The sequence below is a fragment of the Macrosteles quadrilineatus genome, unplaced genomic scaffold (genome assembly GCF_028750875.1).
Source record: "Macrosteles quadrilineatus isolate MER2022 unplaced genomic scaffold, UCM_ALF_1.0 Scaffold_1__1_contigs__length_201487025, whole genome shotgun sequence".
NCBI lineage: Eukaryota > Metazoa > Arthropoda > Insecta > Hemiptera > Cicadellidae > Macrosteles > Macrosteles quadrilineatus.
In genome coordinates, this window is record NW_026542594.1 from 120,109,053 (window position 1) to 120,135,851 (window position 26,799).

At 36.6% G+C, this 26,799-nt stretch overlaps 1 protein-coding gene across 1 annotated transcript in view; it reads right to left on the reverse strand.

Moving 5' to 3' along the window:
• The window catches only part of LOC129000182 (baculoviral IAP repeat-containing protein 6), a 274,298-nt gene extending 248,487 nt beyond the window's left edge, over nucleotides 1-25,811 (reverse strand). Inside the window, exons 1-5 of the mRNA XM_054427130.1 lie at nucleotides 25,527-25,811; nucleotides 21,481-21,662; nucleotides 20,581-20,715; nucleotides 16,882-17,123; nucleotides 4,958-5,086 (exon numbers count right to left, since the gene is read on the reverse strand). Coding sequence (XP_054283105.1) covers nucleotides 4,958-5,086; nucleotides 16,882-17,123; nucleotides 20,581-20,715; nucleotides 21,481-21,662; nucleotides 25,527-25,701 — 863 coding nt within the window. The 5' untranslated portion in view covers nucleotides 25,702-25,811. The remainder of the gene's footprint in view (nucleotides 1-4,957; nucleotides 5,087-16,881; nucleotides 17,124-20,580; nucleotides 20,716-21,480; nucleotides 21,663-25,526) is intronic.
• Between the last annotated feature and the right edge of the window lie 988 nt (nucleotides 25,812-26,799).

A 26,799-nucleotide genomic window follows, 5' to 3' on the forward strand; every position in this document is an offset into this window, starting at 1 on the left:
ACCCAATTTATATTTACCTACCCACTGGGTATTTACCCGGCCCACATCACTAACTGTTACTAAAAATTCTGGACAAAGTACAAACAAATACAAGATGAAATAGATTCACACACAGATTTGGATGAGCTTAGTAGAGAAATTGAATGCAGATGCAGTATGGAAGATGAATATTTACAGATTACAACTACACTTCAAGAAATGATGCTAGCTGTTGAACAGAAAAACTCCAACACCTCTTTATCTTCATCACCCAGTACACATTTATGTAACACATCAGGGAGAATTAATTTCACACCATATCACCCCGAAGAAACTATCACAAACTTCATAAGAAGACTGGAAGTATTTTTGTATCTAAATAACCAAGAACCTGATAATAAAGGTAAAGTATATACACTACTACATGCCCTAACACCTCAACTACATCAACAACTCTATGATGTTTGTACTCCTGAGGACCCTTTGGACAAACAATATGATGACTTAGTGCAGCTCTTGAAAGAATTCGTGGATCCTCAGCCAAGCCAATGGGCTTTACAACAGAAATTTATTTCGCGGAATCAAATGGAACATGAAACAGTGAATGAGTTTTCAGTTGATCTTAAGAAGATGACTGTAAATTGTGAATTTCATTGTTGCTGTGGTAAATCTGTTGCAGATCTATTTCTAAAACTACAGTTTATCCGGGGGTTGAAAGACGTAGACATTCGAACTAAACTATTACATGATCGTGAAAAACGAATGTATCAAGATTTAGTGAACATTGCTTCAGCAATGGAACTTGCAAAATCAGAAAGTAAGACTGTAAGCCATAATACGTTGGAACAAAGTGAATTGAATCAGATTAAGTATAAAAATAATAACGAAAAAAGTGTTAAGCCAACACAACTGAAATCCTCACCGAACAGCCCTAATTTCAAAACAGCTTTTGAAAAGCTCAAAGGAAAATGCTATCGCTGCGGTTCACCATCTCATCGGGCACACGAGTGTCGCTTTCAGGAAGCAACGTGTCGAAGGTGTAACAAAGTGGGACACATTGCAAGTGTATGCATGCAAACAAAAAGGCAGATGCAAGCAAAGTACAGAAATCATCAAACAGAATATGAAACTGAAGAAAGTAGTGAGAATGAGTTCCACATTAATGTCATCAACAGTAGAAGCAATGACAAATTTATCGTAAACATGAAGATTGAGGGCAAAGCAGTACCAATGGAACTAGACACGGGTGCAGCCCTCAGCACTATGTCCTACAAAGATTTTAAGAAGTTGTCAATTCCACAAAAGGTATTTTCAACCAACGTTGAACTTCGTACATACACAGGGGAAACTATTAAGCCAAGAGGTGTAACGTTTGTAAATTGTATGAACAAAACGCAAAGATTTGTCGGGAAACTATTTTTGATCGAACAAAATGTCGATGCAATATTTGGTAGAGATTGGCTTAGGGAAGTCAAATTAGATTGGGGTGAAATAAAAAGTCTAGAAATGAATCAGACATCAAGTCTAGGAAACATGTTGAGCGACTTTAGTGATGTATTCGATGGAAAAATTGGAGTCATACCTGATCATTTAGGACAATTAAGGGTCATGGATGACGCAAAACCGATATTTGTGAAGCCAAGACAAGTGCCATATTCTCTAAGGAGTGAAATTGAAAAGGAACTCAAGAGACTAGAAGAATGTGGAATAATAACCAAAGTAGATCACTCAGACTGGGGTACCCCCATCGTGCCTGTTGTCAAGCCAAATGGTCAAGTGCGCATTTGTGCTGATTACAAAGTCACAGTGAACAAATTGATCAAGGATGAAAACTATCCTATTCCTAGAATTGTGGACATTTACACCCAAATGAATGGAGGCAAACTATTTTGCACATTGGACATTTCTAATGCCTACCTTCATATGAGGATGGATGAAGAAAGTGCTCATATGCAAACACTTAGCACGCATAAAGGGATGTACAAAGTAAATCGCTTAATGTTTGGAGTCAAAGTAGCACCTTCCCTTTGGCAGCAGTTTATGGACAAAACCTTACAGGGGATTCCTGGTGTACAGTGCTTTTTCGATGACATCATTATTCAAGGTAAGACAGAAGAAGAGTTACTAACCAGACTACGGACTGTACTAGAGCGAATGAGATCCAAAAACTTAAGACTTAACAGAGACAAGTGCAAATTCTTTCAAACAAGTATCCAATATTTGGGACACACCATTGATGCTCAGGGACTACACAAAACAAAGGAAAAAAATTCTGCCATCATCAACAGCAAACAGCCAGAAAATGTAAATGAATTGAGAAAGTTCCTGGGATTGGCTAACTACTACATATAATAAGTTCATTAAAAGTTTGGCCACAATCCTTTACCCACTTAATGAACTGCTACGGAATGGGAAAAAGTATATATGGACAACTAAATGTGAAGAGAGTTTCCAGAAAGTCAAATCAGAGATAACTAGTGACAATGTACTTGTTCACTATGATCCAGATCTTACCTTAGTACTTGCAACAGACGCGTCACCGGTGGGCCTTGGGGCCATTCTCTCTCACAGATACAGTGATGGAACTGAAAGGCCTATTAGTTTTGCTTCACGTACTCTGACTAAATGTGAACAAAAATACAGTCAGATTGACAAAGAAGCAAAAGGGATATACTGGGGCCTCAAAAAGTTTTTCCCCTATTGTTACGGACGTAAGTTTATTCTAGTGACTGATCATAAACCGTTAGTATCAATATTTCATCCAAACAAGACTCTGCCATCAATCTCAGCAACGAGGCTGTTCAATTACGCACACTTCTTATCTGGATTCAAATATCAAATCGAATACAGGAAAACTACAGACCATGCGAATGTTGATTTTTTATCACGATTCCCAACTGAACACACTTCAATCAATCATGTGGATGACTGTAGTCTATTTCAAATCAGCCAGCTGGACTCGTTTCTAGTAGACAGTCAAATCATATCTAGAAAAACTGCTGAAGACAAGTTCCTACAATCAGTGCTACGTGCCCGTCAGACAGGGGAGTCTGTTGAACATCTGGGTTTTCATGACAATGAATTGACGCTGCAAGACGGATGTATATTTAAGGGTAATAGGGTAATAATACCAGAAGTTCTTCACCATGCTGTGCTTCAAGAACTACTCGTTGGACATCTAGGTATGGATCAAATGAAAGCTCTTGCTAGAAGCTATTCCACATGGAGAAACATCGACAAGGACATTGAACAACTGGTACGCACCTGTAAACAATGCCGCTTAAAACAAAACCAACCTGCTAAAGAACCCAATCATCCATGGCTGACTCCTCAAGGACCTTGGGAAAGAGTACACGTAGACTTTGCTGGCCCAATGCAAGGACAATGGTATTTCATTATTGTAGACGCATTCACCAAATGGATTGAAGTGATCCCAACTAAGAACACGTCTACAGAATGGTGTATCAGGGAACTTCGGAAAACTTTTGCTACATTCGTTCTACCTTTAGTTCTAGTATCAGACAATGGGAGTCAGTTTACTTCTAGCGCATTCCGACAGTTCTTGTCTGCTAATGGTGTGGTGCACAAAACTACTGCGCCGTACCATCCTTCCTCGAACGGGCAAGCCGAACGATATGTTCTCAAACAATAAAGAAATCATTAAAGGCAATGGAAGAAGAAGGAGGTAAACTAGATCTTAAATTATATAGGCTTCTCATGCAACTTCGTCAATCCCCTAACTCAACCGGGTCAAATGCTTACAGTTTAATGTATGGAAGAGAGATAAGAACGCACTTAGGATTATTGCTTCCTCAATGTAACAAGTCAGCAAGAAGTGCAATGGCTGTGCGCAGACAATTTCAAGTGGGGGACAGTGTACAGGCTAGAGACTACTCAAGTCCTAAACGGAAATGGAGCTTTGGAACTATGATTGGAAGAGAAGGTACCCTCTTATACCAAGTCAAAATGGAAGACGGAACTGTGAGGAGGAGGCATATCGATCAGCTTCTAAAATGTGAAATTTAGGCGGGGAGAGTTGATACATATTTCCAAAGACTGTCCCTATTTAATCCAGCTGATCAGTTAATTATTTGTTGTTTTTATTTATGTTTATGTGAAGTTATTCAGTAATAAATATACACTACACAGTCAACATTATGTGCACAGTTTAATTGTATTAAATTAGTCAAAGTACATAATAGGTCTGAAGCTATGTATACCTTGTAGTTTAAAGGTCTGATTCTATCCTCTCATTTTATCAATGTAAACCAATTGAAAGTTTCAGTATAAATCTTACAAATGTTTTTATTTGTTTACACCAAACAAAACATATCTTTAATTTGTAAAATCAATATTATAAAATAGGTAGCATGCCTAACAATATGATTCTGCAAGTAAAAATTATAAAATATTCAAGTAAAGCAGCTCACTGACATTTCTATCAATACTTCAATTCTTCAATCAATCAATCAATTCAATTCTTCTGATATATGATTGAAAATAAATATTTTTCACTTAAAATTCATATATGGTGCCGTAATATGAATAGGCCTACTATCACATAAACAAAAATTTGCATTACACAAATGTGGTAAATTTTAATTATTCTTATGTCACTCCATTGACAAGAATGAATAGAAAAGTGCCGTATTGCTTCAAATCGAGTTGCATCGATTCAAATAAAAAATCTTTTTAATCAAATTGTTGCTTTGAATAAAAAATCTTTTGCTGCTTCGCACACCCCCATAAATAAATCAATTTTATTTCTAGGTTTTGATATCTTAACAGTCCCATGAGATTTTTAAGCGAATATCCACATAACAGACAGGAGAACTTGTGTGAATGTATTAAACCTCAATATACGCTTGTAAATATACAAGTAGGCTTACAAAAACAATACAGGTAGTCTATGTTATAAGATTTTTTAAATAAATGATTGATGTATTCATGCAGCCAATGCCGCAGATGATTTACATACCAAGGTTCATCTGTGGGCTCCCAACAAACAAGACAAACAGTGCAAGTGAAGCACATTGCTCGGTCATCACCGGCAGAGTTGGGCTGGTGATAGAACCCAGCCTGAGCCATCTGATCTGGCAGTGCCCATCTACAGCATTACAATATATCAATTAAAAGATAGGCTAGAACTGTACAAAAATAATTATTGCTAGGCACTGCTTAGTTTTATGGTTCTTCCTCTTTTACAGAAAACAAAAGTACAGTAACTATGGTTAGTAGTGATATGTTGGTTGCAATTAATTTTGGTTCAGTTTTTCTTTTGTCGGTTTTTAAATGTATACAACAATCCTTTAAACAATAATGAAAATTATTTATTGTTTATAGGCCTGCCTAGAAACACTCATTAATATGGCTTTACCGCATGTCTTAAATAAAAAGTTACCAGTGCCTTTATCATAATGTCATCATGACTATGATTCGTTATCGTAGCACCCGTTGTTGCAGAAAAATTGTGTTGAACCGCAGTTGTAAGGTCATTAGGGATCTGCGGTACAGAAAATTTAAGGTCGGTACGGTTTGGTAGGGTACGATATTTTGTACCTCTGTTTTTGGTAAAAAATCGGTACGGAACGAAACTATTCAATTCAAAATATCTTTATTCATTCAACAATACAACAAAATAACAATTGACAATTAATATACATTACATAGAATACAAGACATAGTTATAACCAATACAAATTAAGAATGAATAGTTAGGTCCCTCATTTTCTCGTGTTGAGGAACCATTACAATCTAAAAGACGTACTGGAGAACAAAAACAAATAATACATTATGCTATATATAAAGATTAAACATATATAATGGCAAATTTGTATCAAAACAATTTAAAACTATGAAATAAACGTTTTTCCACAGATTCAAATAAAACATTAAAGTGATAGATAATAACAATAAAATACAGTACAGAAAAAAATCAAAACATGTGTACTTCCATTTACAACAACTAGGACAATAATGTTTCAACTCCAGGTAAAGTAAAAAGCCACTTCTTTAACCTATTTACAAATATTTTAGAACTAGTACTTAAACAAATATCCTTTGGAAGAAAGTTAAATAACTTAGGAGCTAGAAAACTAAAAAAGCGTCTAAAAAACTCATTATAAGGGTGTGGAGTAACAACAAAATTTCTAGATCTTAGTCTATCAGAATAAACCTGTTGATTTCCTAAAACGTGACCAGATCTAATAAAAAATATTCTTAGTACTCTGAAAACAAAGAGGTGTCTTAGTGGAAAGATTTTTAGAGATTTAAATAAGGGAAAACAATGTTCTAGCCTGTCTACACCCATAATCAACCTTACTATATTTTTTTGGGCTACAATCAAAGGAATAATGCTGGAGTGGTAAATACCTCCCCAACATGATATGCCATATTGCAGTTTGGAATCCACCAAAGCAAAATAAACAGTTCTTAAAATAGATCGAGGACAGCAAGACTTTAGCAAATAAAATTTTCTTAGGCAAGACCATAGATATTTTTTTAGATTATTTACGTGGGGCTTCCAGCTAACATTTTCATCAACTGTGAGACCAAGATATTTAATGTCTTTAACTTTCTGAATATCCATGCAACCCTTACAAGAGGAAGCCGGTACTCCCTGTAGACAGTGTAAACATTTATAAAGTAGTTTTTGATCTACTACATCGGTTTTATTCCTCAAGGAGAATCGAATGTACTTGGTTTTGTCACTCAGGGCCATTTTGTTTGAGGTGAACCAGATTTTTAATTGATCAAGATCTTCTTGCATATGTCTCATTAAAAGGGCTGAATCCTTATGACAGTAACTAAGAACCGTATCATCGGCAAAACAAGTTATTCTTCCAAAAAATGTTCCTGTACATAAATCATTGATACAAACTAAAAACAGAATAGGGCCAAGCACTGAACCCTGGGGGACACCACAGGTTATGGACAAATTAGAACTAGTGACCTTTTGTAGCTTAACACATTGAGATCTACCGGACAGATAACTATTAAACCAATTCCAGGCAACTCCTCGAACACCTGCATTCCAAAGTTTTGAAAGAAGTATGGTGTGATCAACTGAATCAAAGGCCTTTTTAATGTCCACAAACACACCACACACATTGTTGTTAACATTTAGACCATTAGCAATTTGAGAACAGAACTGTAACAACGCGTCTTCTGTAGATCTCCCATTTATAAAACCAAACTGGTCATTACTAAAAAAACTAGATAAGTTTAAAAATTTTACAAGTCGATACTTTATCAACTTTTCAAAGATTTTAGAGAACACTGAAAGTAAGGATATTGGTCTATAGTTATTACAGTCTCTAATATCCCCTTTTTTATGTAAAGGAATTACCACAGCTGCTTTTAACTCATCTGGAAAAATACCTAACTCCATACTAAGATTAAAAATGTGGGAAAGAGCTGGTGCAATTAGATCATGAATTCAAATCAAATCAAATCAAATCAAATCATCTTTATTCCATAGACACAAATTGTGAAAAGTACAATAGTGTATAGGCTGCGTCAACAATATAATACAACTTAAAACTAATCTAAGGTTGAGGCAAAATAATCTTCTATTTTATAAAAACAGTTTTTTAGAAGAATTCTCTTGATGGCTACTTTAAAAACATTTAATGGTAACTTTTTAACTTTAACTGGTAACTTGTTGTACAATTTGGTAGCGGTATATTTGAAGCTAGCTTGAGTGGTGGCATAAAGGCACTGATCTATTCTTAAATTATTACAATTCCTTGTGGCATACTTGTGCACATCCTTATTACAAAGTAAAATATCACAGTTGTTTTTAACATATAACAGACATTGAAAAATATAAATACAGGTTAAGGGCATCACAGACAATTTCTTAAATATAGGCTTACAATGACTACGTGGGGGAGCATTACTTAACAGTCTAATGGCTCTTTTTTGTAAAACAAACAAGATGTTGGCATGGCTACAATTAGCCCAGAGAATGGCACTATATACTAAATGGCAATGAACATAACTAAAATACACAGTTAACATTGACTTAAGCATAGCTGTAGAAACACCATCAATACCAGGTGACTTGTTGGAATCGGGGTAGCGGATTTTACAGCCTATTTCATTAGGAAGATAGATAATGTTAAACAAGACATTGACATATCACATGCGTAATACTAGATATTAGAGGTCAATTACTAACCGAAGAGCCGTTGATTTACATAAACAGTCAATACAATTATTACAACAATGAATATTGGCCGATACGTGCAGAGCTGACCACGGGGGGTAGATGTCCGGGGGTAGATTTCCGGGGGTAGATGTCCGGGGGTAGATGTCTGGGGGTAGATGTCCGGGGGTAGATGTCCGGGGGTAGATTTCCAGTCGCGGGCTGTTTCTCGACCGTGTATAGGCCCCGCCCCTTGTGACGTCAAAATGACGTAGGCGTTTTTTCATGGGGGTAAATATCCGGGGGTAGAAATCCGGCGACCCTTGGAATCTAGGCTTAATATAATCCTACTTAACTCTTCCGAGTCAGTTGGTACCAAAAATAAAGAGTTCAAATTGTTTTTTGATGGAAAACGTTTTGAATAATTGGTAACATCAACCCCATTCAAAGAGTCTAACCCATTACGCAAATCGTCTATAACATTGATCAAAAAATTATTAAATTCATCAGCTATTCCCCGGGGATCACTTATGAGTTCGTTGGGATTTGTACGGGAATAAACACTAGCAATATCTTTGCTTGAATCATTGGCCCCCAATATGCTACTAACAGCACGCCATTGTTTTTTCATATTATTTTTATTTTAATCAAACAGGTTTTTATAATACTGCTCTTTTCTTGTATTCATATCAGCCTTTAACCTCCTCGAAAAAGTATCAAAATATGTTCTTAATCTTGTGTTTTGTGGGTATTTTTTAACCTTTTTGTACAATGCATTTCTAGCAAGTTGCCTTTTACATAAAGCATATGTCATCCATGGTTTAAGTATTTTGTATTTAACGGTGTTTTCACTACAGAGAGTAGACCTATTTATTATGTCTAAGAAACGATCCAAAAACAGTTTAAAAACTTCATAAATGTTATTACAAATAAAAACAAAGGACCAATCTGTACACTCTGCTAAGCGCCTTAACATAATATAATCAACTTTCTTGTACTGATAAAGTTTATCTGAGTTGATATTGGTCAAATGATGACCAACACTAAGGTTGCAGACCGTACAATCATGATCAGTTAAGCACAATGGAATAACCTTACCACTGCTAATAATATTATCATGAGATCTAAAATAAATATGGTCAATTAAACTAATGGTATTGCCCGATATGCGAGTTAGATCATTTATTAATTGATTTAACCCAGAGTTTGCCATCACTGCCTGATTGATGATATTACTACCATTATTTTTTCAATTTTCTTCTCAGAATTGTATTTAAACCAATATTTTCAATTTTAATACCTTGACATTACTATGGAAATGGATTGTATCGTACATTCATGGTTTTCTAACAACAATTAATTACAGTCCATACATTATTAAAACTTTTACTCCTAACAGGATTGTGTCAAGAAAGTTAATATGACTTTACCTAGTATGTTATTGCTAAGATAAGGCATAGCCATGATAAAGAGGTTTTTAAAATTAAGTTAACAATTTTTAGGCATAATTATTATGTTTGAAACAACAATTTCAAATTGTGTATTCCCTATATGGGAAATTTGCTAAAAGCTACAAAATACAAATTAGGCCATTGGTTTTTCTATGTATTTATGTCTAAAGTCAGGGGTGCCCACAATGGGGGGCTGTGACGCAGACTGCGTCATTGAAATTCTTGGGGGGGGGGGCTCAAAAAATTCAAATTGGGGGGGGGTGGCTAAAGCTAATTGCAACAGTGTTCAACATGACGACAATCAAAAATATATTACGAAGTCGCCAGATAGAAAGTCGATTAATTAATGACAATAGTTATATTATTGAATTTAATTAGTTAAAATAGGATTTTAGGATAGTTTAGGATTCGTATAGAAAGTTATTATTCAAGATTAGCAAGACGTGAGATCTAAGAGGGAGCGCACGGAATAGCTTAACTGCTGTGATCGCTGTGATAGATAAAAGATAACACGTGGTACAGACACGTCCAACTACACCGCGACTTAGCACAGAACGCTTTGTTGACATAAAGCTCGTTAAAATACAATCAAGTAGCATAGGCTACAATACTTTACACTATTGTGTAGATAGTAATGGAAAATACGGTTAATCCGATATAGTATAAAAACAGATGACAAACCCATTAAAACGCTGTAAACAACCATTAACGATACGATTTGCATTCTTCTAAACGAAATACCATATTGCACAATCATTATTATTGTGCAATAACAATTTTATTGTTAATTTCAAATCATTTATCTTGGTTCAGTTGTACAAACGGCAACGTTTAAAATTATAGCTAACTCAAACTCAACTAATAACTAGCCAAACACCGCATTGCTATAAATAACGTAAATATTAAAGGGACCTGTTAAAAGGTACTACTCATGATAGACAGTTAGGCTACCGATAGGTGCTGTATCACAGCATAGGAATTTAAAGACAAGCAATAAAAAAAGTCTAAAATTATATTTAGAGATAATTTAAACACTCTTAAAAAAGAATGTAACGAGAACAATCTTGTTATTCTTTTTCTTTGTTCTTTAATACGTTTCTCTTCAATTCATACGCAAATTCAACAAGTCGCCTTATTTAGGCCTACTCATTGCCCAATCACAGCCTTACTAAAGTTACCATGGTTACTCAATCTCAGTTTACTAAGCATTATATCGTCATCATTCCCCAGCTGTTGTATCTGAAATCTGTTGTAACATAGGGCACAGCAGACAGAAGTGTAAAACGGAGCAGACGATTGTTGGCGCAAGCGTTGTTTCCATTTCATTTTCATCAAAGGAGCTGTGATGTTTCCAAAGGGAGGGAGAGGGGATCGTTATATCAAGAGAGAGACGCTGACAATTCGTTAAGCAGAGGTTACGAACGCTATATGGATATTCTGGCAATAACAAATTCCTTAAATTGAGGTGACTTATAAAACTGTAATTTTATTTATATAGAAAGATAAGTTTTCCAGTCCTGTACAACACTGATTCACGGTCTTTTCCCGGTAATCAAAATTCAAGTACAACTTGAAACACAGGATCTCCGGTTCCCGACCTGGATGATGGCTAGTTATTTAATTTAATTTACAGTTACATATTAGTACCCGTGATAAACAAACCCGTTATGTAAGCCAAAGCCACACGGTTATTAATCTCACTTGGTTTTGGATTTGCTTACAAACGTGATCGGAAATGGTTAGGGCCTACAGAGTATTCGTAAACAACATTTATGTAAACATATCAGTGACATCTAGAAAAAGGAATCTTTATCAAAACAGCTGTTTGTAATTTCATATATGACGTCTTCTCTTAACAGATTATTAGTATTTCATAAATGACGTACGTATGTAGTAAACATGGAGAAACTAGAAAAATCACACAAAATTGGGTTTTTGATCGTCCGTTATTTTATTTCCAAAATAGTGAGGCCATATTTTAATGGCTATAAGGACACTCTCGCCAATCCTGTAAATACAATTAAACCATTACAATCACACAAAGAGTTTTTTTATCGTCAATTTAATTCCAGAACACTAAAAATTCAGTTTCAAGCAAGACAAATATAAAACAATTTTAAATTATATGAATTATTTTTTTTCTATACATTTTTGACCTCTCATCTAAATTAACCTCTTCGAAACTCGAGTCCTACGCACAGGCCCTGCCTATGTAGACTTTTTCCTTTGTTATAGAAGGTATTTGTTTTTTTTACACTTTTGTTCGCTTTATTTCTACAGTATATAATATTTATTTTGTAATCTAGTTATTAATGTTTGCTGTATTATATTTAAGTAAAGAAAAAAAAACAATGTACTTATATGTATGTAATTAATGGGAAATAAAAAATATTATTATTATTCATTCATTTTATTTGCATTCATAACAATCAACTTCTTCAATGTATAAAACTTAAAAATAACCCAAAATATGTATAATTCTGAGCAACGTACAGACAAAACTATAACTTTATTTATATAGATTAACTGGGTTTGAATTTTAAATGTCTAAAAAAAATTATAAAACTTCTGTTATAGTTTTACAAATAGTGCTGGGCGGGGGAATAATGTTTCTCATTTTGTTGTGTACATCCTTTATGGTAGGGGGGGGGGTTGTTGCTCAATTGGGGGGGGGGGTGCGTCATGAGTCTAGGGGGGGATGGGCACCCCTGCTAAAGTAACTTATGTATTCCCCTACAGTACCTAAATTATCTCAATTAATGTCATTCAGGGTGTCTAGTTTATTTTCATTACAAAATTCAAGACTAATTCCAGACTTTTCAAGACTAATTCCAGATTTTTCAAGACTAGATTTTTCAACAATTAGTGGGTGTTGATACCAAAATGTATCGATTCTCGATTCTTGATACCGATACCATTTTTTATAGCTTAACCAAATTTTCTAAATAATACTACACCAACCCCTGTCTTTGTCATAAAGTAGTATTATGATAATGTTGTGTTTTCAAGTAAAGAAATAATGCAGCAATAAAAAATTCTAACTAGCAAAATTAATTTTTTTTTATCATGAAATCTTCCGCGTACCGTACGTTTAGACATCATCATTGATTGCAGCGGTTACAGAAACGTGATCGTCGTCGTCCGCGATCACGGCAAAATCATGAACATTTCCCGCGGTCTCAGAAACGTCATCGTCCGCGATCGCGGCAAAATCATGGACAATGCCCGCGGCTGTTTAGACATCACCGTAATCTCCCGCGGCCACGGAAACGTTATCGTCGACGTCCGCGATCACGGCAAAATCATGAACGATTCCCACGGCCTTGTAGACATCAATGACATCATCGTCGTCTCCCACGGTCTCAGAAACGTCATCGTCCGCGATCGCGGCAAAACCATGAACAATTCCCACGGCTGTTTAGACATCACCGTCATCTCCCGCAGCCACGGAAACGTTATTGTCGACGCCCGCAATCACGGCAAAATCATGAACAATTCCCGCGGCCTTGTAGACATCAATGACATCATCGTCGTCTCTTGCGGTCTCAGAAACGTCATCGTCATCATCCACGATCGCGGCAAAATTATGAACAATTCCCGCGGCTGTTTAGACATCACCGTCATCTCCCGCGGTCACGGAAACGTTATCGTCGACGTCCGCATCACGGCAAAATCATTAACATTTCCCGCGGCCGTGTAGACATCATTGCCGTCTCCCGCGGTCACGGAAACGTCATCGTCATCTCCCGCGGTCACGGAAACGTCGTCGTCGTCCGCGATCGCGACAAAATCATGAACATTTCCCGCGGCCGAGCAGATATCATCGTCGTCTCCCGCGGTCACGGAAACGTAATCGTCATTTCCCGCGGTCACGGAAACGTCATCGTCATCTCCCGCGGTCACGGAAACGTAATCGTCATTTCCCGCGGTCACGGAAACGTCATCGTCATCTCTCGCGATCATGAACATTTCCCGCGGCCGAGCAGATATCATCGTCGTCTCCCGCGGTCACGGAAACGTCATCATCATCTCCCGCGATCGCAACAAAATCATGGACATTTCCCACGGCCGAGCAGATATCATCGTCGTCTCCCGCGGTCACGGAAACGTCATCGTCCGCGATCGCGGCAAAGTCATGAACATTTCCCACGGCTGTTTAGACATCACCATCATCTCTCGCGGTCACGGAAACTTTATCGTCGTCGTCCGCGATCACGGTAAAATCATTACCGGTAACATTTCCCGCGGCCCTGTAGACATCATCGTCGTCTCCCGCGGTCACGGAAACGTCATCGTAGTCGTCCGTGATCGGGACAAAATCATGAACATTTCCCGCGGCCGAGCAGATATCATCATCATTGGCTTTCGCGGTTACGTAAACAAAAGACGACGATCGCGGCAAAATCATGAAAATTCCCGACTTTGAAATCAAATTTAAGACTAAATCCCGACTTTTCAAGACCATTTTGAAATTCAATACTAATTCCCGACTTTCCCGATTTTCCCGACTACTAGACACCCTGGTCATTGTTATGACATTTATTTACATTCGTTTAGCCTACAATGAAAACAAAAACAAGTAGGCTAGGCCTAGGCCTATTTTAAACCATTTGTATTTTTAATACAGTTAAGTATTGGAAAGAGATTGTAAGTTATGTAGGCTACTAAACTTAAGCATACTTTACAATAGGCCTAAGCCTATTATCAAAGACTTAAAATTTATTTAGTATTTTTATAAAAAAAAGAAGGCTAACTGAGACCTTGATTGAATGTCTACATGTAAGAGGAAATATAAGATGTAATTGCAACATTTATGGTCTAGGGACATAAAAACAAAAACAGATAAAAACACATATTCCAGGTAAATTAAATTAATGCACCATACAGTTGAGTAATTTTGATCTGATCAATAATAGTACCTGGGGACCGAGCTTTGCTCGGAGAAAATCATTAGTTCACTCTGAAAGCAGTCTTAGTATCGGAGATACATAAATCTGTTCCCAAACTCCACACGGCTCGCCTTTACAACGTCCTACACCATTTCCTACGTCATGGACCTGTTTCCCTCCATTCCCATAGCACTTTAAGATTGTAGATACCTTAATCTAATCGTTATTAACAGTTCCCACACTCCGGACAGCTCGCCTTGACTACTTCCTTCACCACTTCCAACGTAGCGGACCTGTTTTTCTCACTTCCCATAGCATTTCAGAATTGCAGATACGTTAATCTAATCGTCATAAACAGTTCCCACACTCCATACTAATCGCCTTTACTACTTCCTTCACCACTTCCTACGTCGCAAACATGTTTCCCTCCCTTCCCATTGCATTTAAAGATTGCAGATACATTAATCTAATCGTCATAAACAGTTCCCACACTCCGGACAGCTCGCCTTGACTACTTCCTTCACCACATCCTACGTCGCGGACCTGTTTCCCTCCCTTCCCATTGCATTTAAAGATTGCAGATACCTTAATCTAATCGTCATAAACAGTTCCCACACTCCGGACAACTCGCCTTGACTACTTCCATCACCACTTCCTACGTCGCGGACCTGTTTCCCTCCCTTCCCATTGCATTTAAAGATTGCAGATACATTAATCTAATCGTCATAAACAGTTCCCACACTCCGGACAGCTCGCCTTGACTACTTCCTTCACCACATCCTACGTCGCAAACATGTTTCCCTCCCTTCCCATTGCATTTAAAGATTGCAGATACATTAATCTAATCGTCATAAACAGTTCCCACACTCCGGACAGCTCGCCTTGACTACTTCCTTCACCACATCCTACGTCGCGGACCTGTTTCCCTCCCTTCCCATTGCATTTAAAGATTGCAGATACCTTAATCTAATCGTCATAAACAGTTCCCACACTCCGGACAACTCGCCTTGACTACTTCCGTCACCACTTCCTACGTCGCGGACCTGTTTCCCTCCCTTCCCATAGCATTTTAGGATAGCCCATACCCTTATCTAATCGTCATAAACAATTCCCACACTCCGGACAGCTCGCCTTGACTACTTCCTTCACCACTTCCTACGTCACGGACCTGTTTCCCTCCCTTCCCATAGCATTTTAGGATTGCAGATACCCTAATCTTATCGTCATAAACAGTCCCCACACTCCGGACTGCTCGCATTTACTACTTCCTTCATCACTTCCTACGTCACGGACCTGTTTTCCTCTATTCCCATAGCATTTTATGATTGCCTTTACTACTTCCTTCACTACTTCCTACGTCACGGACCTGTTTCCTTCCCTTCCCATAGCATTTTAGGATTGCAGATACCTTAATGTATTCGTCATAAACAGATCCTAGACTTCGCACTGCTACCCTTGACTACAATGTCTCGAGTAATCTTAAGTATAATCAATCTTTGGTATAATCTTTGCTCAATATTAACAAGTGATGTTTCTCCTTTTGTACTGTATTTGTAATTTGCTAGTATACTGTGGGTAGTTGGTTTATTATGAACACGTGCTACAACTTCAAGTCTTTTGTTTACCTTTTCCTTGTTATTTAATTCAACCAACATGGTTACTTAGCAACCCATAAGACTAATGTTAAAAAATTTGACTTTCAGTTTCGTTTTTCTAGGTAATTAGATTTTTGTTGGCAGTTCTAACTGCATGAAACTTGTTTTTAGGCCAAAAATAAACTATTTACAAGATTTGAAGAAAATCGTCGGAGCCGTTTTCGAGATCTTTCTGCAAGCAAGCAAGCAAGCATACATACAAGCAAACATTGCTCGTATTAGAGTATAGGATTAGTTTAATGTTACGATATATAAAAATGATGTTAACTTATTAACCTGCTATTAATTTATTAAATAACAGCAAACTATCCGATCCAAAAATATCCAAATCCGAACCTACTTCTATCCGATCGGATCCGATACGAGCCACAACTATCCGATCCGAACTCAAATTTCACTATCCGCACACCTCTTTAAAGCACAACAGCCGATGATATATGATATCAGAGGCAACAAGATATTGCACCATACGACTTCTTCTTTGAGCTCACGAATATTTTAGGGAAGGCAAAAGTAAAACTAATATCAAGAGGCAATAGAAGCATTTGTAACTTTTAAATAAATTCGAGTGTTTAAAATAAATTTTAGCGTGTGTAAATTTGAAATTTTTTGTTATGGAACCGGGAACCAAGAACCATTTTTGGCCAAAAACGTAACCAGAACCGAACTGAAAAAAATGGAACCAACTCATCACTAATCTATATTATATATATTGATTAAATGATGTTAATATTAGGCCTATATTTGTTTGTACTCACTTGTAGTTCATGTGAGGCCACTTGGAGAATGTCTGACGTCGCATAGCTTCACTGAACATTAGTGTCCTGTCCACCTGTTGTCCCTCCGCATTGGTAGGCAGCAGAGAGTTAAGTCGTTCATTGACTGCACTCGCGATGGCCAGAGCAGGAATGTGGCGGTTCTGTCGCTTCAGCTCCGACACCAGTCCGGAACACACCCACTTAAGGTAACAGTGAGGCAGCTCCAGGCAGATAGTGTTCCACTGAAGCAAAACACACTAACTTAATATCATTTTTGGCAAAACCGTGAACATCTTCTGTGGCCATGTAGTCATCATCATCATTGAAACGTGATCGTCGTCTTGCGTGGTCTCGGCAAAATCATAAAAATTCCCGACTTTGATATCCAAATAAAGACTAAATCCTGATTTCTCAAGAAAATTTTAAAATTCACTGATTCCAGACTTTCCTGTTTTTCCTGATTACTAGACACCCTGTTGATTACTGTTTCCCCAAAAATAAATCTAGAAAATAATACTCATAAAACTTAGGATTAGAGCCGAGGATGATTCGACAAAGGTTATAGACTCTAACTTATTTAATCAATGAATGTTTTTTAATTTGTTTCAAACTGATGTTTGGAATTTGTGAAATCAAGTGCATTTGACACTTTAACCCTCCCAGTGTTACTTGACGAAAATTCGACAAGCAGCACACTTTGTGTAGTGTTACTTGTCGATTTTTCGACAAGCAGACATCGTTTACGGCGAAGGCTCTATAACTGACTGAATCGGATTGAACTGGATCGAGTTAGGTATCGTTCTTTCCGTTTCATTCTAAGCTTTCTCCAGAGGTCTGTCTCAGCGCTGTACGTTATCTGAGCCGATCGTAATATGTAGCAGACAGCTGACGTGCCGACGTGCGTGTATTTGTAAACAGCTAGGTTACCCTCCGACCGATGACTGATGTGTTTTATTACGTTTATCATTGTTTTAGTGTTAAAAATCAAAAGTAGTGATATACGTGTTGCATTATAAGAAGATTTAAGTGGTTTTGAAGTGCTGGTTGATGATCCTGAAGAAGTAGGTAGTGATATTGATGTAAATTATCAGCCAGATTCCTAGCTATGGTTAGGCTATGCATTCTTAGCTAAACGCTATGTACTGAAATCTGTTTTTTGCCCATAACTTATTTATTTGCAAATCTACTTCCTTATATTATTATACAGACTGTCCCAAAAGTCCCGGACCGGTTTAATATTTTCCAAATGATAACAGATAAATCAATAAGATTTGGTACATCAACACCACACCTAAAAATCTACTTTTTTAAGGAAATATCAGTTTTCTGTCACATCATGGGGACGTCCCGCAAGGAGTCAAAAAGAAATCTTAAATAGAAGCATAGGTTGACATGTACATCAAATTAAAGGTCTTTACTAGGAAAATATAATGCCGCAAATTTGAACTCAAACGGACAACCGAGTCAAGAATGACAGTGGTTCAAAGATTCATTTAATTTGCATTGCTATTATACGCTTACTCCTCGGGGGGCACAGCCCTAGGAATGGGAAGAAAATTGTTAACGTAAGCATAGGTCGATATGCACATCAAATTAAAGGTCTTCACTAGTAGATTACAATGCCGTAAATTCAAGCTCAAAAGAACGCCTGAGTAAAAAATGACAGTCGTTCAAAGATTCAAAATGGCGAATTCAAGAAATCTTTGAACGGCTGCCATTTTTTATTCAGTTATCCGTTTGAGTTCAAATTTGCGGCATTATATTCTGCTAGTAAAGGTCTTTAATTTGATGTGCATATCAACCTATGCTTCTATTTAAGATTTCCTTCTGACTCCTTGCGGGACGTCTCCATGGTATGACAGAAAATTTTTAGTTCATTAAAAAAGTAGATTTTTAGGTGTGGTGTTGATGTGCAAAATCTTATTGATTTATCTGTTGTCGTTTAGAAAATATTAAACCGGTCTGGGACTTTTGGGACAGTCTGTATATTTGTAATCCTCATAAAATTTAGAACAAAGTGGCTATTTTCAAATATTTATAGGCCTATAATTTATACAATTTCATTGAGCGCGAACTTATTTTTTTTTTGAAAATTTTCGAAATTATATTTTTTTTACCTAAAAAATTTTTTTTGAAAAAATGTTCCTTATGTTTTAGATATAATATTGAAGCCCATGATTTTCCAAACAAAATGGTATATAGAACATCAGAATTAACATTGTTTTAAGCTTCTCAGATCCGTTTTAATAAAACCTTGCAAATGCGCCAAAAATAGGTGGACATTAAGGCCTAAACTATGGACACTTGGAGGGTTAAACATTGTGAATTCGCTCTTTGTTGCCATAGAGACCAATCAATATTTAGCCTACTTTTTTAAATGTCACCCCAGAATTTTGAAAGCCCACTGGACAGAGTCCTAGGTCAATATCAAAGCGGGAATAGTTAATGTATATAAGTAGGTAGGCTATCTAAATGTATCCTCAGAGCTGAAGCTTTATTTGTGATCAATTTGAGCCCAGTTGGTTCAGTAGTTTTTGCGTTTAGTGTGTACAATCACACACACAGACAGACACACCACCTCCTCTTTATAATATTACATGTAGGCTACAAGATATGAATTTGAATGGATGGTACTTTTGGCCTATGAGGGTATCAAAACAAAAAAAGTTAATCAGTCCAGGTCTAACCATGAGACCTACGGTAATAGCTTATTTCCCCTATAAATTAGTAAAAAGATATAAGATTCAAGATTATTCATTTCAAAGGCCTATACAATTTTACAGTGACAATCATTGTGAAATGAAAGAAAAATATTCCTCACAGGATATGCACGCCTACGTGTGTGATGAAGAGTTTATGGCACTCGCTGAAAAAATATAGGCTTATGCCCCTACAAAAAACAAATTTTCTCTATGCCTAATATAAATACGACTTATTCAAAAATTAAACAACAAGTAACTTGTCTTAATCCCAGATAATGTAAGAACAATCAGAATATAAGGCTTTGAGAACAAAGTTTTTTAAAGTTAAATCAAGAAAAAAATTTGATAAGCCCATTAACAAAATGTTTTGTTGGTATTATTCTTAACAATTGAAGACAAATATCAGTCAGAGGGAAATAATTTTGAGAAAGACATAAATTGGCGAAGGATGTAGATTGAACTAGGTTTTTATTCTCAAACATGATATGGTGACTGAATTAGATTTTCAGCAGCCGTGGGGCCGATGTATAACAGCCACTCACAAACCCTTCCCCCCAAAATGGAAATAAAAAAGATTTCCCACTAAATTTTTATCTAAAAAACAAATGTGATGGGCCCCCTTATTATTTAAAAAATTTTCTGACATTACATGATTACAGATTGTTAAATAAGGGGAAAATCCCTTGACATGTTTCCACCAAAAAACATAGTCAATGGAGACTTCCTTTGCAAAATGTGGGGGCAGTGCATCTTTAAACTCCTCCCCATTCCTTTTAGGTAAGGGAAAGTACTTTTGGAACCATGACAAGGGGCAGACACCTTCCTCAGGTGAAGCTAGTCAGGATGATGCAGTTCATCAAGCAACTCAGGTTTTACAGGCTCTGAGACACCAAACAGATAGCGCAAAAAGCCCACTTGTGCTGATGTGCACTGAGACTAGGTCCGTCCCAACAAGCAACCCCCACTACCCAATGATCTGTTATTAATGTTATTTCACCTTGTGTGCTTTTGTCCCTTTCTTAGGCCTTGTATTGGCTAGTGCAATCTGGGTTGTTAACGCTGTGACAACCTCGGACCGATGTTCCACGCCAGGCAGGTCCATAGACACTAACGTCTGTTGAAGTACCACAGCCTGCAAATATTGAAATTGTAGCCTACAATTCAAATTACTCTTTGATACTGTTAAACACTAAAAATACCATACTCGTTTGCTCATTCAAGTTTTGATCTTTATTCACATTAATTATAGAAATGGATCAATATAACTGCTAAAAAAATGATATAAAGTCCTTTAGAAATAAAAACCCAGGTGTGTATTGTAAAATTTTATCTAATCAATTAGACTGGCTAACAAAATGGCCAGTTGGCTCAGGAGTAAGGATTAAATGTTTAAATATTACAATTTAGCTATGTTGTCTAAGTTACAACGGATTGAGCCGTTGACAAAGGTAACCTATTTTTAGAAATCAACACATAAAAACTCAAATTGTTATTGCAAAAAGTTGTAAAATTCTTACTAAAATGAATTGTCTTCTAACATAAAAATTTCATTTTTAACTATTGTCGGGACCACGTAAGTTTGCAGTTGGTGGCAGCCAATCACAAGACGAGGGTAGTGCGACGTTGCCACATCGCCCATTGACAACACTAATTAATAAAGCAATACTTACAAATCAGCTGGTATTATTAGATTTGGCAACACCGCTCCTTTCTCATTGGTTCATTCAAAACCATATGGTAGGCCTAAATAGGCTCCTCCCTCAACTGCAAACTTATGTGGTCCCGACTTGCAACTACAGAATTCAAGATGCAAAAACAGCTTTTTTACTATGAAATGATAGTGAAGATTTTGTAAAATATTTGTATTGAGGCTGTTGGTGTAGATGGATATGTTTACCTCTGAGACCAGCAACTCCAACCGTACAACATCATCAGGCCTAGATATGGGAGTTTGTAGTATGGTGTCAAGCAGCAAAACTCCATTATAATTGGCTCGCACACCCACACCATGCTCGTCTATGAATAGAATCTTGTCCAGGCCCGTGAGGTATGTGGCTTGCAATTGTCCATTGTGGTTTGCTAAAAAAGGCTCAATCTATTAATCTTTCCGCAGTGTTTTAAATTTGGCCATGTTGCCAAATCGTACACGGCTACTATAGGCTACGCACGGTGTCTGGAAATTTGCTCCATCTCCAGATTTGCTGCGGCAGGGGTATTAATCAGTACTGTATTAGGCCTAGATGTCAAGTGCAAGTAGGCTTACCTTCATGAAGAGGTTTTTTTAACAATGCTTGCCTAATTTTGTTAACTCATACAACATTATGACAATGACAGAGAGGCCTAGTTTGGTATGCCTATAGAAAGTGAATGTTTTGAGGGTATTATGATCTTAGTAAAGATCTAGTTTAGCCTAATTGAGTATAGCTCAGTTCAGTACAGCATTTGCCAATAAACATTAAAATTAATGTAAAATTAAAATTAAAACACCTAGACATGTTTTAAAGAAGTTCATTGTGCACGCTCCTGCCTGGCAGGGGAGTAACTTAGGTATTCTAGTATTGTACCAAGACCAGGAGGCCCGCTCCCAGTCACAGGAGAAATTGTTAACAACAACAAAAAATTATTGGTTGGAAAAGCATCATTGTCTGGATTAGGCCTATACAAATTCTAACCCAGAACGGGATTGAGCCATGCGAATACTTATGAAGCTAAACGGGGCAAAGCCCGCGGGTACAGCTAGTCAAAAATAAAATGTTAAAATTTTATCATACAGTTTACAACAAACAAAGAGTAGGCCTAAGCAAAAAAAAAATGCAGATTGATTGGCTGAGTGGTTTCTTTACAAATAAAGATTTAGCTTGACTGTTAGGGTGGAACTTCTTAAATACTCCCGCCGCAGCAAACCTGCCGACTAAGCGAATATCCACTTGTCCGAATAAATTTTCAATTAAATCTATTTAAATAACATTAGGTTTAACAAGTAGGCTACCTAGGTTTGCTGATACAAGGGAATTAATAAAGTGTGGTTTCTAGTATAATATTAAAAGCTTAGTATGAAAATAAGTAAATTTGCCGAGTTTGATCAACATAGATCCCTCCATAAACAAGCAAACCACAACATTTTACAATATTCTCCATAAGAATGGGTACCCAATATGTGAATTTTAAATTTACAATTTTTTGAATTTTCTTCATTAACTTACCAATAACCGCACAAAAACACTTTGATGTACTAAATCATTTGTTTTTTTAAGCTCATTAAAAAGGTCTAAAGATAAATTTGGAATTTATTTGTTTTGAAGGTGCAAAACAAAAAAAACCAATTTTTACCCAATAAAACCCGGCTGTAAAACCCCGTTCCCATGGTCTGATAATGCTGGTTTGCAAACTCATTCAAGTTTATCTCGTCTTACACCTTAAAACCAAATTTCATCAAAATCGGACAAAAGTTACTCGAGTTATCGTGTTCACGGACACTTAACTTACATAACTCAATGGTAATATATATACAGATATAGGCCTAATTTACATATATACAAATTTAAACGAATGGTGTTTTTGGCCTATGAAATGAAAATGTAAATCGGTCCCGGGCCTAGGTCAAATTTATGGTTATGGTAATAACTACTTCCCTAAAGGGAAATTTGCTAAAACATACCGTAACTTATAACTTTAACTGTACGTTTTAGTCTTTCACTTATATAGGCCTACCTATTAATTTCAATGAAACCCTAGGACTGCCTTTCGCCGACTTGATAGCCTATGTGTGCTCGGTGCCCAACCCCCAACTGGGAAATTCTTTTTTCAAACGCTTAATTACCCAATGAAAATGATCCTGAAGCGAAATAATTTTGATACCGTTGGAAAGAAGAGATTCTGAACTTTTATTTTCATATATAAACGAACCTCGTAGCAATAACAGACCAATAGGCTATAAATGCTAGGCTAAGTTATTAAAATTTGAACAACATTTAGCACCCGTAAAATTTTTGAGCCGTGATTGACAAAATTTCGTAAAAAACTTTAGGCCTATCTTGAAAAAAATCAACAAGTCATAATTTTGGCCTAAATAGGAAGTGGTTGGTACCATTGGACTTGAGTTGTTCTTTATTTTCGTATATAGAACTTTGTCATACGACGTTAGGAAAACTGAAAAATATTTTTTTGAAATCAGCTATTTTGTCAGTTGGCCATTTTGCTTAAGCCAAAATCAATCACAATATCCACGTAGGGAAATAAATTGCCTAGATTTCATATAGGTATCTTAGATTGTCTACAAACAATTTTGTGTAAAAATGAAAAAATAAATAGGTAGGCCTAGTCCTCTGCTTTTGAAAATTATAACAAAAATTTGATATTTTTGTATTTCTTCACATTTTGCAAAAAAAACACTAACAGGGATTCCTGATATTTTATTTTATTCTAGGCCTACTTAAATCTCCTTTAATTTACCAACAAAAAAAGTATGAATAGGCTATGACTAGGTACTTTATAGGCACTGCGAACTGTTAAAAACCTCTGCAAGATGGCCAAAATTGCCAGCCAGGGCACCAAGTATTTTAGCATGAATCAGATCAGGGCAGTCCTAGGGTTAAGTTATGGAATTTTTTCATTGTTAGGCCTAGGCTAATTTACCACACAAAATGAATTCATAGGGTTAGCATCAATTTGACTTTGGTTTCAACTCAATCCATCTCAGAGATATTTAAGTTAAAATTTGATTGCACATAGGCCTAGTTCTTTCCAAGTTATAACTTAGTAGGTAGTGTAGTAAGATAATGTAAGATCAAACAAGGTAAGTTAGGCCTGACGTTTTATAAAAAGTTGGGCTGCACTTAAACTTAAGTTATCTGTCCTACACTCGTTCGAATGAAAAATGTTAATATAGCCTAAGGCCTAGGCCTATGCCTATAGATTATTCAATATAGGCTACCGACTAACTTATTTCATTCGGTTAGTTAGGTTAGGTTAACCTAACTAAGTTATTCAATTAACCTTTTCAAGTTATTCATTTGAATTAGTGTAGGACAGATACTTAAAGTGCAGCCAAAAGTTGATATCTAGGCTTAAGTTAACTTGTTGTACAATTTTTCAAAGAGACAAATTTTACAAATTTGAATTTTTGTCCTCAATTTTCTTTAGTTTATAATAAAAAGGTTTCTACTTTTTAGGTAGGCTCCAGGCAACTGCATTTTTAACAGGTAGGTTATGTTGTGGTGCAACTTTAAGATAAGAGATCATCATCCTAGTTTGATTTGACACCCATTTAGACCTAGGCTACCTAGGGAAAGATAACAAAACTAAAAAAAACCTAATGAAATAGCAAACCTATGGAATTACTACATGACTTCGATCAGCTATTTATTTTTGTCACTTTAGTAGGCCTATTTATATCTGTTTTTGTCATGTAAGTCTTGCTTAGAGGATTCCAAACCGTGTATTTATTGTTTTGTTAAGTCTTGTTTTGTTATTGTTTTAAAAAATTTATCATGGTTTCCATCTTCATTGTTGATAATGTTTTTCTTGTTCTTGTTATTGTAATTTATTCAGAATAGCCTTTATTTGTTGTTAAATTTGAGTTTGATAGCTACTACTTATTGTACCTCTTGTAAAAATGGTGTTACCGTGGAAATAAATGAATTGAATTGAATTGACAATCACAATATGGTCGAGACCTATGCCTTCAACTCTTTACCTACTCAGCCTAGACAAGTAGGCCTAGTGAATTAAGTAATTGAGGTTGGATCACTTGCTAAGATACACTAGGCATAAGTACCACATTTTACCCATTCCAACGAATTATTGAATTTATGCTAAGGAAACTTGATAACATAAGGGTCCATGTGAATGTAAAATAGCTTATGAAGAGTATGTTTACAAATTAACTGCTAGTAAACACTTGTAAAATACCTGATCAAGAGGTCCTAGGCCAACGTGACTCACCTGATAAAAAAGTTCTTTGCAACAGCAATCCTGAATTCACGTCTATAATGAGAACCTCGGAGAACTTGGATAAAACAAGAACTATGTTCAGATTTGGATGATAAGTAATCCTATTACAGTCCACTTCTAAATCTAAATATCCGTCTTCTCTAATCTTCCACACTTCGTCAGCCATTTTTCACATATTTATTAACCCTTCCATAAACTGAGTTGTTCTCGATGTCTAATCAGAGTTCAGTCAGCACTCCGCAGAGCTTCAGTAGGTGAGGTCTAACGAGTCGAGTCAACGAGTGACGGACGATAGACGATACGGAACGGGGGACGGGATGGAAGGCCGACTACTCAGTCAGTCAGGTCCAGGTGTCAGACAGAGTCAGTACTCAACAAGCAAGTAAAAAAAGAGAAGAACAAGTATTAATGGGAGAGTAAAGGGAGTATTAGGAGTAAAGCTTGAAAATTAAATTATACCATTGATTATAATACAAGTGTTTTTTTCCTGAATGCCTATTGGCTAACTTGGTAGTTTAACACCGTAGTCAATTTTACACAAACTTCTGAATTTGATTTCCTTTTATCACCTTGTGGTTGCTGGGTCTCTCTCTGGGTGCTGCTGGGGTTGCAAGGCCTGTGTGTTGCAGGCTTAGGCTAAAATTTTGATGTATTGACGTTTCCTTGTACATATTATGCTTTCAGGAAATAAATCATTCTCATTCTCATTCTCTCATTGGGTCAAAAGTCTATTTGGTTAATATGCATTTTAGGGTTTGCACGCGATTTTTGAAATTTCTTTTTTCATTCTACTCGAAATTTAACGCTGATTCCGAAAATGACATTCTTTTTCCGCGGAAAACGACCATAACGCGGAAAAACGTCCAAAACGACCAAATTTTTTATTTTACCAAAACACGTCATGTGGGTACTCAAATTAACCGGAATATTAAGCAGATCACGACCATGCAAGAATCTTTTGGATCCGAGGTCAAATAAGCGAGATTTTCACAAAAACGTGATAGTACCAGCAATAACTCCAACTCACTAGGGGACGGGTGGGAATTCGGGGTTTTTAGGTTAGGTTAGGTTGGTTAGGTTAGGTTGGTTAGGTTAGGTTGGTTAGGTTAGGTTAGGTTAGTTAGGTTAGTTTAGAATAGGATGGTTAGGTTGTTGCAATAACTCCAACTCACTAGGGGACAGGTGGGAATTCGGGGTTTTTAGGTTAGGTTAGGTTGGTTAGGTTAGGGTAGGTTGGTTAGGTTAGGTTGGTTAGGTTAGTTTA